This window comes from Dendropsophus ebraccatus, chromosome 3 (assembly GCF_027789765.1).
Source record: "Dendropsophus ebraccatus isolate aDenEbr1 chromosome 3, aDenEbr1.pat, whole genome shotgun sequence".
NCBI classification, from domain to species: domain Eukaryota; kingdom Metazoa; phylum Chordata; class Amphibia; order Anura; family Hylidae; genus Dendropsophus; species Dendropsophus ebraccatus.
Genome location: NC_091456.1, coordinates 41,109,441 through 41,124,434, shown reverse-complemented (window position 1 = coordinate 41,124,434; position 14,994 = coordinate 41,109,441). Strand labels below are relative to the sequence as shown.

Here is a 14,994-nt window from a genome sequence, read left to right as displayed (position 1 = left end):
TTTTTGACAAGCAAAAACTTTCCTAAACTAATCATCTTGTTGCAGTACACAATGTAGTACCTGGGCTGGAGAGTATACAGCTGCCATATAGAGAATGCATTGGAGAGCATGACTTTCGGCCTTCAATCAACATGGTGGCGTGAGCGTGTTGGATTTAAATGGCGCCGCAGCACTGGAACAAAGCCGCACCATGGACCAATCATTGCTGGTGAGTATATGTGCCAGTGCGCAGCATGGAGAAAAGCTTAAAAAAATGTGCTTCAAATGGCCTTTACAGACCTCATTGATGAAGTGGTTGATCAGCAGCCTCAATGCTATCATGGAGCTGATTTGTTGGTGCAGCCCAAGACCTGATCGGCCTCCTGTGGATGCCTGACTCTTTATTCAGCCTATCTACCAGAATTGTGGCTTGTCGTTGTATAACTTAAAGGGGTATTCCAGGGAAAATCAATAATTTAGCAAAGGAAAGGGTTAACCAAGGTTAACACTTTCCTAATATACTTACCTGTTTTTTGGCCCCCCAAGGAGATCTCCGGTCCGGTCACGTGATCTTGCAGCTTGTGGCTCGGATCCTCTTCTCCTTCCGGTTCGGTGACGTCACCCGGCCGGCATCGCTCTCCGTCTCATTAGCAGCAGAGCACTGAACCCTGACTGGCTTGGTAGCGTGCAGCCAATCAGGGTTCAGTGCTCTGCATCCCCACACGCTTCAGAGTGGGGGTCCCCTGAGGCTGCAGTAAATTATCAGGGGTCGTCGGGCTCAGTGCCGGTCACCAGTTACATGGGCCGGCACTGCACTACAGCAAGTGAATGCGGGGTATAGCATCAATCATCACTCCGCAGAACCCCGGAGTGATGATTGACGCCAGACCCCGCATTCACCTGCTGTAGTGCAGTGCCGGCCCATGTAGCTGGTGACCGGCACTGAGCCCGACGACCCCTGATAATTTACTGCAGCCTCAGGGGCCTCCCAATCTGAAGCGTGTGGGGATGCAGAGCACTGAACCCTGATTGGCTGCACGCTACCAAGCCAGTCAGGGTTCAGTGCTCTGCTGCTAATGATACGGAGAGCGATGCCGGCCGGGTGACGTCACCGAACCGGAAGGAGAAGAGGATCTGAGCCACAAGCTGCAAGATCACGTGACCGGACCGGAGATCTCCTTGGGGGGCCAAAAAACAGGTAAGTATATTAGGAAAGTGTTAACCTTGGTTAACCCTTTCCTTTGCTAAATTATTGATTTTCCCTGGAATACCCCTTTAGTTAAGGTCTGATCTATGCAGGCATGTACCAATAAACTAGAATAGTCAGAAAATGGTTTAATTTTTATTTAAATTAAGCCAGGAAGACAAGAACGCTGCAAACTGTCATTGTACCTACATAAAGAATATAGATACCACATCACACCATCGCTTACATCAATGAAACCTGCGCTGATTGCTTGCCAAGGGAAAGTCAGACAGTTCTATTTTTTATTCCCCTGTCTTGATCTCCTGTTTGAGTACATAGTAATGAGATTCATATCTTATTTTTTGCAGACATTGAAGATCTCGGTGGATGCTGCAGTTATCCTGGAAAATACTTTAAAGGAGGCACCGTGTAAACATTTTGTTGTATTGACTGAAATATACTTAATAAACACTTAATAAACACTTATGTGATTACAAATACAGCAATGTGAGCTGCTTCCGGTTATTGTTCATGGTGTGAATACTCCACTGTTCTGTCATGTTTTCCAAACCAGCAGATAATAGATCTGTGCTTAAAATGTTACTGATTTGGGAAATGGTAGGTCTCAACATACAAGGCTTTATTGAATTTGGCTTGGTGTAGCCATTGAGTCAATTGGTCTTGGTATCTGTTAAACGGGTAGTGCAGCGTTTAACTTTTATTAACTAAATAAGGACACATTACAAAGTTATACAACTTTGTAATGTGTTAAGTGAATGGCCCCAGTGTCCCCACCCCGAGTGTGGTGCATTATACAGTGGTACCTTGGTTTAAGAGCAGTTTTTCAAAATTGTGACTTGGTTTAAGAGCATTGCTTTGGTTTAAGAGCTCTCTGTACTGGGTGGGAGGAGGGGCATGGTTTGCATAGCAGGGTCTACAGCACTGTACTCTGACCCAGGAACTCTCCCACACCTTCCAAATCATAGCAGATCCACCAGGCTGGGGCTTACATCAGGGGACAGGACTATGGAGTAATCTCTTCATAGCTGTAACCCCTCTCTTCCCGGACAGAGTGCTGCATGTATGTGCCCACATCTGTCATGCTCATTCTTTCATGCTACCTGCAGTCTCTGTCCACCCTTGTTTCCCATACACTCCATTACTGTAACGTAACATGTAATACATATTCTGCTGTTTCTGAATGTTTCATCTGTTTTACATGTTCAGAATAATCATTATTTTTGGGGTGTGGAACCAATTGTCTGTATCTCTATGACTTATGGGAAAATTTGCTTTGTTTGAGTGGATTTGGATTACAAGCACGGTCCTGGAACAAATTATGCTCGTAATCCAAGGCACCACTGTAATTGCGGATCCCCAGCCGTCATCTTGGGTCGACGACGTAATCTTCAGGAGGCCAGCCGTCCCTCACGCCGGCCCCCCTCTGCCGCGTCATAATGTGTTATTTAGTGAATAAAAGTTAACTGCCGCTCTACCCCTTTAATGGTCTTATCTTATGGTGTGTTTACACAGACAGATTTATCTGACAGATCTTTGAAGCCAAAACCAGGAACAGACTTAAACAGGGATCCAAGTTATAAAGGAAAGACTGGGGTCTATTCTCTTTTCAAATCCACTCCTGGCTTTGGCTTCCAAAATCTGTCAGATATGACATTCTGTGTAAACGCACCCTTAGTTTTACATAAAGTTTTGTTTTACTCCACCCTCAACCTGCTCATCTTCTCCTCCTGCACTATAACATTCACCTGAAGCTTTGCTCATCCTGTAGGGTATGTTCCCACTGCAGAATGTGTGGAAATTTCAAGCAAAGCATTGACATCTCTGGGCAGATGGTGGATTAAGTTAAAGAATATCATTGAGTCAATGGGACAGGCAGAAATTAAAGAGGAATCTGCTTGAAATGTCCATGTAAACTCTTTAGGGTACAACACACAAGGCATATGCGCTGCGTATTTACTGGTGCAATATGCAGCAGATTAGATCTAAATAACTGAACACAGCATCAAATCTGCACCATCGTATCTGCTGTGTGTTTGTACCCTTAATAGGTACATATGTCTGTCTTTTTAGACACACCTCAGCTGTGGGGCCACAAATGAGTGCTGGTTGGTAGCTAGTTTTGCAGTGACCTTACGCTGCATGAGATCAGGCAGATGAGCTGCATGAATGATCCTTATGCTCATGCAGCCCTGGTAAGACGCCACAGGTATGTATACATCTGTGCTGTCAGTTTCCAGATTGCAAGCAGTGTATTCAGACCCAGTATCTGTCTCTCTGGTCCTTGTGGAAGCTGGTATCTTTGTGGTATCTTTAGGCCCTGCCTCCTCAGCTGTGTCATTCCTGAGGCAGAAGCCTGAAATTACAGCTGCAACCAGAGAGCCAGATCCCAAGCAGAATGGTAAGTATAGGCTGATTGTGATCTGGAAACTAATTGCACAGATCTGTACATATCCATGCAATCAGTTTCCTGTTTCTCCCTTGGCTGCACAAACCTTGTCTACACAGGGAGCTCAGACTCATTTACAGTGTCACAGCGATTCAAAGTTTCCCTTGCTGGCATGATATTGATTGTGCCGATGGGGAAAGAATCCATTGCATGCATACACCGTCCATAATTGTTTGCAAATCTATGGATCAATGCTTTCCAACCTCCTTCCACCTAGGGCCATCCCTTTAGACAAAAAATTTAGCTTTGGGCACCCCTAATGTTCTACACAATATAAAAAAAGCTGTTTAGCGATTCACAGGTGATGTCGTCTTTGATCTGAGACTTTACTTTCTCCCTCCATCTGGTCCCAACCACTGGTGATTTTTTTTCCAAATACAATTAATCTCTTCCTGGAAGACATCTAATGGTGCGTTTACACAGGCAGATTTATCTGACAGATTTTTGAAGCCAAAGCCAGGAACAGACCATAAACAGGGAACGGGTCATAAAGGAAAGACTGAGATTTCTCCTTTTTTCAAATCCATTCCTGGTTTTGGCTTCCAAAATCTGTCAGATAAATCTGCCTGTGTAAACGCACCATTAGGCTCTGCACATTTCTAGCATCTTATAGCCTCCCGAACTGCTGTGTACACCCACACAATGCCCCCTTATACTAATCATCCCTCCTACTGTGTTCCAACATAGTAGTAATGCCCTATGCTGTGCCCTCCATATAGTAGTAATCTCTCCTGCTGTGCCCCCATATAGTAATAATGCCCCCACTGCTGAGCTCTCCATATACTAACACCCCTGCTGTGTCTCCATATAGTAATATACCCCTCATAATGTCCCTCATGCTTTTCCCCTCAGCACAAATGCCTCCCTCCCTGCTCTGCCTCTAGTTATGTCCCCCATGCTGTGCACCAATTAAAAAAAAAAAAAAAAATCATCATACTCACCTCATCCAGGTGGATGTGGCTTCAGGAAGCAGCTCTCCTACCTCTTCGGGCTCCATCTTGTGAGCCGTGGGGACGGATCACGCATGCTGGAGAGGTCATGTCCTGGTATCCCATAGGCTGCTGGCATGAAGTGTTGGTGGCCTATGGGATTGAATTTAGCAGCAGGACACTGACAGGTCCTGCTCCTACACTCTGCTCAATTGAATGTTCTGCCTGTGTCGGTATATCTGATCGGTATATCCCTAGAAGCTGCGCGGCCAAAGCTTCTAGGGAAATTAAAGTGAGTGTCACAATTCCCACTGGGATCCTGCAGCACCCTGGCTGGGAAATGCTGCTATGGATGTTTGAATGCAGCCTAAGTCCATGGATCCACACTGATATCATGTGACACAAAGCCAGAAGAGGACTGCGCTCGGTCTGCTGATCAGTACTACAGTGTTTCCCCGAAAATAAGACCGTGCCTTATATTTTTAACCCCAAAGAGGTACTATGACCTATTTCTCTAGAGGTGAGGGAACCTCAGGTCCATCCGAACCCGATCCTTCGGCATTTGATTTGCAGTGGCTGCTGAACTTGGATAAAGCCCTAAGGCTATGTGGAAATCATGGATATAGTCATTGGCTGTATCCATGTTTTCCAGACAACCTTAGAGCTTTATCCAAGTTCAGCAGCCCCCGCTAATCAAATGCAGACAACTTCCATGCTCAGTAATACAGGATCCTACTTTATGAAATAGCCGAAACACCATCCAGCTGCAGCCCATCCATACAGAGGTTGAGGGTCTCTGGTATGATTCCTGTCTGCAGGCCGCATATAACACACACCATTGTTATTGCTGTAGCTGTGCACAGTTATACTGCTTGTATAGTAATAATACTGATGGGGGAGTATATTACAGGCTGCTGCCAGATCAGCCATAGTCTGCTAAATTCTAGTGTAGTATTATCTGCTGGGCCTTGGCAAACACCGCCTCCTCGCACCAATCCACAACAGTATATACGGTGTCGGTCAGTGACTGACATACGCATCATCGGAGTATAAACCCACGGGCCGCAGACTGCTTCCTTCCGAACAGCATCGTGATCAATGAGACGGACAGAAAATATAAACGTTACAATGCCGCCCTCTTGTGGCGCTTCAGCCAACTGCAGCAGTCTTTTCCCGCAGCTGCCTGAGCGTGAGGGAAGGACGCTTGAGTGCTATTGGCTAGTTTGGCGTCACGTGGGCGCACGAAGTTGAAGCTCGTTGCGCAGTAGCAATACATTGTGTGAGAAGTCTCGGTACGGTCCTGTGTGTGGGCCCCATAGCTAACAGTTTACCTCAGTGTTCCCCATCCTATAGCCGCCCAGCTGCTGGGAAAACTACAACTCCCATCATGTCCTGGCAGTTGTAGCTTTGGGAAACAGTGGTGTTTACGGCATGCTGAAAAGTCACAGACATGTCTCCTCGTGTGTGTATAGTGTACCGTCTAACCTATGCAGTCCCAGAGACTACCACTCCCAGGAACAGCTGGAGAGTCCCATACTGCCATAACAGACACCTCTTAAAGGGGGACTCTGGAGGTTTTTTGCTAATACATTATTTTAGTAAAAGTTATATTACTTTGTAATATAATTCATTAAAATAAATGTATTTATTTACATATATTTACATATATACTTGCTCTGCCCAGCTGCTTCTGTGTAATACAGAGTAGTGACCTATTATCCCGTATACTGTAATTTATTATATATACTATGGGGGGTGGGGGCTGCCTAACATGGTGGCTGTTTGCGGCAGCCTCTGCAAAGGCACTGGGTAAGGTGGGCGCGCGAGCCCTCTCATTCACTCACTGCAGGACACTGAGCACGGCGGGATTGCACAGCAGAGAGCTCCGCCGCGGAATTCCGCCGTTTTCTCTCAGTGTGAACTAGGCCTTATACCTGAGAACATAACATTTAATCCCCTCGTGCGCAGCAGGTAGTCATCTAGGCGGCTCCCAGCTCGTATCTAGTCACAAGCCCTCCCATTCAAAGACACAGCGGGAGGGATTTGCCGAATCCGTAGTGTGAACGGACCCTAATTTACTTAATTTTGCTCTGTCATGTAGCCCATTCACATGTCGATAACAAACTCTGCTGAGGCTTGTTTCAGATTTTTTTATTTAATCTAGCCCGTGTTTTGTTGAGAGAGGTTGCCAAATTCACACTTACTATTATATTACAGAGTTGCCGCATATATCTCCCTGGCTAACCTGCCCAATGTGAACATAACCGTGCTGAAGGTTTTATCTGGTGCAGTAAACCACTGCTTTACTGTTTATCATACCTGCATCTGGCACAAACACTCACTTTGCAAACAAAAAAAAAGACAGAACTGCCATGGAAGGGGAGGATGAAGAAATTACATGCTCTTACCTCCCGGCTCCAGCGCTGGTGGCCACTTAGGCCTTCGGTCCACGGCTGCTTCCTGGTTAGAGAGGGGACCTGGGACATGACATGTCAGGCCCACTCAGCCAGTCAGTCGCTGTAGCAGGGTCCCACCTTGGCCACTGACAGGCTGAGCAGGCCTGACTCGTCATGTCCCAGGTCCCCACTCAGACCAGGAAGTGTCTGGGTACCAGAGCATCGGTAAACGGCCACCAGCACTGGAACCACGGGGCGCGTGTGGAATTTAGAAGATTTTTCAGATTAAAGTTTTTTGTTTTTTTTTTATATTGGTTCTAAGACTATAAATTTGACATAATGAATAAGATTGTGGGCATTTTATTTCGTGGGACAAATCATTTATTGTGCACTAGGGAACGAGGTAAAATGAGATTTTGTAAAATGGAAATGAAAGTACAATATACAGAATTGTTAGGCTTCGTTCACACGGAGTAAAACTGGCGGAATTCTGCACTGGAGAATCCCGACAGTCTTTGTGTCATACTGGCAGTCTATGGGAGGCTTGTGAACCTCCTCTTTCCGCACAGAAGAATGGACGTCAATTCTTTCGTGTGGATAGAGGAGGCGGACAAGCCTCCCATAGACTGTCAGTATGACACGGAGGCTGAGGGGATTCCGCGGCAGGAATTCCGCCGGTTTTACTCTATGTGAACGCAGCCTTATATTGAGACTTAGGGTGCGTTCACATGTTCAGGATCTGCAGCAGATTTTATGGTCCAGATATCAATGTAACTAAATAACTGAACGCAGCATCAGATCTGCAGATCCTGTACGTGTGAACACACCCATATTCAATTAATAGTGGCCACAAAAACTGACATGTAATTTTTCCGTGCGACCGCTAAGGATCCCGGCCGGAATGTATACTGTGAATACACTCTGGCCGGGATTCCATTGACTGCTGTGCAACATAAACTTCTATTAATTGAAAAATGGAAATATTGTAAAATGTTTTGTGATTTGTTATATGAATTTTCTAGATTAAATAAAAAAATAAACTTCTATTAATTACGTCCGTTGTTGTAAATCGGCAACAACGGCTGTGATTAATAGAAAATTTATTAACATTTGTGAACAGGGCCTTATAGTAGAAAAGTGCTTTGTTGTCCATAACGACCAATCACAGCCCAGCTTTCAAAAATTAATGATCTGTGGTAAACTGAAAGCTGATCTGTGATTGGTTGCTATGGGGAACAAAGTGAATCTTACTATAAGACAGCTTCATAAATCTCCCCTCATAACTTTATTGGCCACAACACCACAAGCAGCACTCTATTCATGTTTTAGGACAATCTGTCCTGCTGTAAAAACTTAATATAGATGTGTAATTTGTTGTCATACAATCTAAGGAACAGTAGATGAATTCTTATATTTCAGGTGTTTCTGGCTGTAACTATGGCAATATGCGATGACCTCTTACTTTGCAACTTTCCCAAATGCCGGGTGAAGCTATCTAGTCGGGCCTGGGTCACAGCTTGTTCACACATTTTTTGTGACCAACATGGCAGTGGAGAATTTAACCGATCACCTTCTGTGTGCCCGGCCTGTAACAGTACCCTTTCTAGTAAGCTGGATATTGTGCGCACTGAGCTTAGCCCTTCAGAAGAACATAAAGCCTTGATGCTGGCAGGATTACGTCCTGAGATTATTCTAGATATATGCTCTCGGGCACTGACATTTTGGACTTACCAGGTAAATGAGAACAACTCGCCGTGTCGATTATAAGTACTTAAAGGGAACCTGTCACCCCCCGTGTCGGGGTGACAGGCTCCCGACCCCCCGTTAGAGCCCCCTATACTCACCTAATCCCGCCGGGTCCCGCTTCTGGAGGTGGTCGGGTGACGGAGGTCTCAGCCACTGCAGCCCGGTGCGCGCGCTGAGAGATGAGTCCAACACCCATAGAGAATGACAGGAGAGTCCAGCGCTCCGTCATTCTCTATGAGCGTTGGACTCTATCTCTCAGCGCGCGCGCCGGGCTGCAGCGGCTGAGATCTCCGTCACCCGACCATCTCCAGAAGCGGGACCCGGCGGGATTAGGTGAGTATAGGGGGCTCTAACGGGGGGTTGGGAGCCTGTCACCCCGGCACGGGGGGTGACAGGTTCCCTTTAAAGGGGTTATCCATCATTAAAAAACATGGCCACTTTCTTCCAGAGACAGCACCACTCTTGTCTCCAGTCAGGTGGGGTTTGCTATTAAGCTTCATTCACTTAAATGGAACTGGAATGGAAAACCCCACCCAACCTGGATGTCGTGGTCGTGTTGTCCCTGAAAGAAAGTGGCTAGATAACCCCTTTAAAAAAATCAATGTGTAGGATGCTGTCAATATAGTCATGCCCAAATCACTATATTAGATATTAACTAAAAACCAGAGCATTTTTTTTTGCAAAAAGCAATCTCCCGCTTATGGTAAATGTCTGTGGTCACACGTATTACATTTGCAGTGGATTTCACACTGCGAGTTCTGCTGCGATATGCGGTACAGTTATGCCCTATGACAGGGACACCGATGACCCTCTAACCTGAGAAGCTGTCCGGAGCGCGGACAGGTAACATAGTATCTTGTATCTTGCAGATGATTAGTTAAGGATGATGGGGCTACAATCCGCTGCGAGAATGCAGAGCTATAGGGCATAACTGTACAGCAAATAGCAGCAGATTTCACTGCGGGACTTTCAGCGTGATATCCGCTGCAAACGCAGTACGTGTGAAGCAGACTAAAGGAGTTTTCCGGGCAAAACAGCCTGATGAGTTCGTCAGTCACTGACCGACGGGGTGCCAAAACCCTGCACCCCCACTGGTCAGCCGTTCACCTCCCGCACTACACTGTGAACTGAGTTTGTCACACACACACCTTCCCCCATACCATATATTCTAATAGTAATAGTATATATAGTACAGAGGGGGGACCCTGCTCTGTATGAAGGGGTTAAAGGGGTTATCCAGCTCTACTAAAATCATGGCCACTTTTCTCTCTCTTGTCTCCAGATTGGGTGGGGTTTGAAAGTAAATGGAGCTTAAAGGGGTACTCCAGCGGGGGGGCACTTTTTTGCTGGGACCGGGGAGGAGGTGGCTGAGGGAAAAGATGTCCACTCACCTTCCCGGTTCCAGTGGCGGGTCCCGCATCGTGGCGCTCCGGTGGGCAATTCCCGGCCGCTTCCTGGGTGTCTGACGCAGGCCCGAGATGATATGTCTCAGGTCCGCTCAGCCACTCAGTGACAGAGGCGGGATCTGAGCGGACTTGAAACGGATCCCGCCTCCTTCACTGAGTGGCTGAGCGGACCTTTGACGACCCGCCGCTGGAACCAGGGAGGTGAGTGGACGTCTTTTCCCTCGGCCACCTCCTCCCCGATCCCAGCAAAAAAGTGCCCCCCCCCCACTGGAGTACCCCTTTAATTGCAAACCACACCTGAACTGGAGACAACAGTAGGGGGAAAAGTGGCCATGTTTTTGTAGCGCTGGATAACCCCTTTAATCAGAGCTGGGGACCTGCATGAACCTTGGTGGCAGCAGAAGTGGCAATAAAAAGAAAAAAAAGTGTACATTTATTGTAATAAAGGTCTTTTACAAGGTAATATAACTTTATTGTAGTAATGGATTATTAATTTTAAAAAAATCTGGAATACCACTTTAAAACAAAAAAAAATATTCCATTCTTACTATGCTTTTTTCCATTGCATTGTATGTCTAGGAAGTTAACTATTCATTGACATTGACTTTTCATCATTGACATCAGGTTTATCAGGAGCGATTGTACCAGGAGTATACCTACAGCCAGGCAGAAGGACATCTCAAGCAAGTTGAAAAACTTTACGCTCACCAAGTTCAAAGCAAGGATTCGGAGTTAGTAGCCATGAAGGGGGAAGTGAACTCGCTGAAGAAACTCCTTGAGGAATACAAGAGAAAATATAGTGAAATCTCGGAGAAACTGATGGAACGGAACCGCCAGTATAATAAGCTGCAGGGGATGTATGATGGATTACGGCTCCGCAATATTGCTGTGGCTAACCGAGAGGGTACTACAGGTAGAGAGAGAGGTCAGCAAGACCTTTCCGGGTCTTTTGAGTTTACTATAGGTAACCACATAGAGACAGACTGAATAAATAAATAAAAAAAATACCTGTCTGTCTGTCTATCCATCTCTTCACTTGGAAAGGTGATACAATTGTAAGTATAGTTTAAAATACTTTTACTAAACAATTCAGGATACATCAGAGGTCCCTTGCCCTCTTCACCTTGTAAGCACCATGTATCCTAAGAAGGGAGACATATTTACTGGGGAGAAAAAAAAGAAAGACCAAATTTTTAAATTATTAAGATAAAAGTTTTAATAGGAATTCTGAAACCCAAACAGGGACAGGCTCCCTTATAACAGCTGTCTTTGATTGCTACTTAAAGAGCTGTCCGGGAAAGGGGTTCGAAGTCACCAAGGGTAGCCCCCAGTCTGGCTTCTCCCCACCCCACTGGTATTGATCAATGTTTCTATTAAGGTTCGGCAGCCACTGGGAATAGTGGTTAGATGGCTGGGGCCTGGGCAATGCTCCAGAAAAAGAAATTATAGTAATAATACCCCCTGTAATGCCCCCCTCCCCCCTGTGCCTCCATATAGAAATAACCCCCCCCCCACCCACACACACACACACACACACACCTCCAATATAGATATAACCCCCTCTCCTGAGTCTCCATATAGTAATAATTCCCTCCCTTTGCCTCCATATAGTAATAATGTCCCTGTACCTCCATATAGCAGCAATGTCCCCTGTTCCCTCATAAAGTAATAATGCCCTCCTGCGCCTCCATATAGTAATAATGCTTCTGTGCTTAAACAGGGGAAAAAAAACAACATAATACTCACCTAATGCAACCTCACAAAATGCATGGAGCTGGTCTCTTTCTTACTTCTGGACTGCAGCCTGTGAGCCACAGGGACAGGATCCCCAAGCAGGCCTGATGACATAATATCATCACGCAAAGCAGGGGATCATGTCCTGGTGGCTCATGTGCCTGCAGCGTATTAAAATGAATGGGGATTGGGCTGATGACAGCTCCCATACTGTTTCACTGCATCTGTGTCCAGAAATGTTGTAGATTTCAAATGTAAAAGGTTCTTTTAGACAAGCAGTGTAGACTAACCATCTTGTGATCCGGCATGTCTCCTGAGTCCTCCGGCCGCTAGCTGTATCTTCAACCCCTCTCCTTCGTCAATCAATCATTCTGGAGGAGGCGAGGCCTGAAGATACAGCCGATGGCCAGAAGACTGGAGAGACCGATGGTAAGTGTGCATTGTTCCTTGTGATCTAGAAACTGACAGCACAGATATATACATATACAGTGGTGCCTTGGATTATGAGCATAATTCGTTCCGGAACTGAGCTTGTAATCCAAATCCACTCTTAAACCAAAGCAAATTTTCCCATATGAAATCAATGATATGCAGACAATTGGTTCCACATGTAGAACAGATGAAACAAACAATGAGAAACAGCTGAATATGTGATATTATAAGTTACTGTACAGTATAGCAATCAGCATGTGGAGTATAATGTATAGTAATTACATAACCCTGATAACACAGCAGCAGTTTATAGATACAGGATGGAACTGAAGATCCCCATAATGCAGTAGCGTAGTACAACAGGCTAGAATAGAGAAGCAGGGCTGCTGTCAGAGGTCTGTGTGGTCACATGACAGCAATGGGGAAGGGGCGTGTGTTCAGCATAGGCCAATCAGGACTGAGAGAAACTGCAGGGAGAGAGGGGGTTACAGCTATGGAGAGAGATTACCTCCACAGTCCTGAGCACAGTGCTGAAGACCCTACTATACAGACCTTGCCCCTCCCCAACTCGCCCACTGGGTCTCCCACCCAGCACAGAGAGCTCTTAAACCAAAGCAATGCTCTTAAACCAAGTCACAATTTTTAAAAACTGTGATCTCTTAAACCAAAAGGCTCTTAAACCAAGGTACCACTTGTATGTGCTGTCAGTTTCCTTTTATTGTTATTGGCCACACATAACCCTGTTTACACAGGAAGATGTGTGCCTGACAACAATAGATTTTAAAGCTTACTCTAAAGACCGATCAGCCAAGGATCAGCATGTGCCCTCTCCTCGGCTGATTGCTGTCAGTTTTATACGGGCCCATTATCGACTGTAGGAGCGCTTCTTGCAATGCTCCTGGACAATAATTGGCCTGTATAAAAGGTCATAGACCGTTGTACTAAGGGAACCTGTCCCTGTTTCTGGTTTCAATTTACATGTGTAAAAATGGCTTCTGTGGCATTAATTGTATATGAAAGATACAAGCTTGTACATCTACTTGCTTACAGTAGTCTAATAAGTCATGGATGAAGCTTCACAAAATTGTTAGAGTCAAATTGCGAGACGTATTGGAGAGAAAGTTTTATTCATTGTATAATTTAAGTATAACCTGTATTGTATTTATATATTTAAACAAGCGCTGCGGAATCTGTTGGCGCTATACAAATAAATATTATTATTATTATTATTATTATTATTATTAAGTCTGGAATAGTAATAATACTGTAATGGAGTAATAATATAGTATAGGATGATTGTAAATGAATGAAAGCTCACACAGTTCTCTCAAACTGAATTGTTTGTGGTTATGTCGGCAGGAAACAACATAGTAATAAGTATGCAGATGTACAAGTGTCTAGCACTAACTAAGCACTGTTGTGTATTTTTCAGGAAATACTTTCCAAGTTGCCAAAACACCGCCTTTAAGGTCGTCTGATGGTGATTTCCATACTCAGAGTTTCTTCTGTACATCTCCTTATGATGAGGCCAGAAACACTACACAGGGCTCTCCTGGAATGAGAGCAGACCGGCTCAACATGGCTTCATCTAAGGGTTTCAGAGTCATGAGAATGTAAACTGCTGCACCTTATATATCCACAACCTAGCGACATCTAACTGTAAATCTGTAAGCTTGTAAAAGTTCTTGAGGTTAAGTGTTTTTGTAAGCTAAGAGTATTGCTTAAGTATAATTTTTTTTATTTTACCAGAAATTTTCGCCTACCATAATTGAAGTAAAGAGAATGCATTCCACATTGGTCTTGTAGCCTATACTTTTTATGTCACTACACTATACTTTTTATTTATGTCACTATTACAGAGCCCCATTTGAGAATTTTTACTGATTTGCTCATTTTTTATTAAAGGGAACCTGTCATGTTGAAAATGCAATACTGTCTGCAGGCAGCATGTTAGGGTATGTGCACACGGAGGAAAACACACAGAGGATTTGCTCGTCCCCACGCTCCCGCTTCACTCTTAGCCTGTACCATAGCCGTTAGTTACGCAACTGCAGTCGCAATTACAATCGTTTGTATACTCTAGTATGCCCCAGTTCTGGTAATAGTTGGTGAATAACAGTTTTTATTTTGATCACTTAGTCAGTAACATTTAAGGGGTGCAGATACCCACAATTATCCACTTTGGATATCTACAAAGATGTCAAACTGACAAAATGGTTAAGAAAAGCCCTTGACATGACCATCAACCACCCCCTGCACACTAGAAAAGTATACAGTTATCACATACTTAGGCTAATATGTGTATAAGGGGGAGGAAGAAGAAACCGATCCAAGTAAAATATGGACCTTCGCTCTGACAAGTTACAACTGTGTCAAATGCAAAAGATGTCGGACATACTATATGTGCATGACTATAAACTGGAGAATTAGAAAAACAGTTTGGGATTTTTGGGAAAATCTTCATAAATCAGTTGAGGGGAACCTGCCATTACTTTCATGCCACCCGACTGTACTTGAGGTTCGCTGGTCTCTGTTCACTACACACTAGGCAAAAGTGGTAACACGGCCTTAATGCTGCCTCTTATATCAGTGACAAAAATACTAACACACCATTCGAAGTCAATCGTCAATAATTTGCACATGTGACGGTGGTACGAGTACTTTCTGCTTTTATGGATCCACAGAACAATACTGCTGCATATTTGTGGGTTGAGGACTA

At 44.8% G+C, this 14,994-nt stretch overlaps 2 protein-coding genes across 6 annotated transcripts in view; both read left to right on the top strand.

The window, feature by feature from the left end:
• The window catches only part of LOC138785520 (mast cell protease 1A-like), a 33,108-nt gene extending 31,454 nt beyond the window's left edge, over nucleotides 1-1,654 (top strand). Inside the window, exons 8-9 of the mRNA XM_069961557.1 lie at nucleotides 46-208; nucleotides 1,534-1,654. The gene's annotated coding sequence lies outside the window, so the exon portion shown is untranslated. The remainder of the gene's footprint in view (nucleotides 1-45; nucleotides 209-1,533) is intronic.
• Nucleotides 1,655-5,778: 4,124 nt separating this feature from the next.
• CCNB1IP1 (cyclin B1 interacting protein 1) lies at nucleotides 5,779-14,085 on the top strand. Of its 5 annotated transcripts, none has more exons than XM_069964149.1 (4): nucleotides 5,779-5,853; nucleotides 8,377-8,691; nucleotides 10,734-11,073; nucleotides 13,708-14,085. In XM_069964149.1, exons 2-4 carry the CDS (start codon nucleotides 8,395-8,397, stop codon nucleotides 13,890-13,892), a joined length of 822 nt encoding a protein of 273 aa, XP_069820250.1. In that variant the 5' UTR covers nucleotides 5,779-5,853; nucleotides 8,377-8,394; the 3' UTR covers nucleotides 13,893-14,085. The 5 variants fall into 5 exon arrangements, with proteins under 5 accessions (XP_069820250.1, XP_069820249.1, XP_069820252.1 ...); XM_069964148.1 differs by lacking the exon at nucleotides 5,779-5,853 and adding an exon at nucleotides 5,898-6,023; XM_069964151.1 differs by lacking the exon at nucleotides 5,779-5,853 and adding an exon at nucleotides 5,901-6,023 and having other exon boundaries at nucleotides 10,734-11,034.
• The last annotated feature ends 909 nt before the right edge of the window (nucleotides 14,086-14,994 follow it).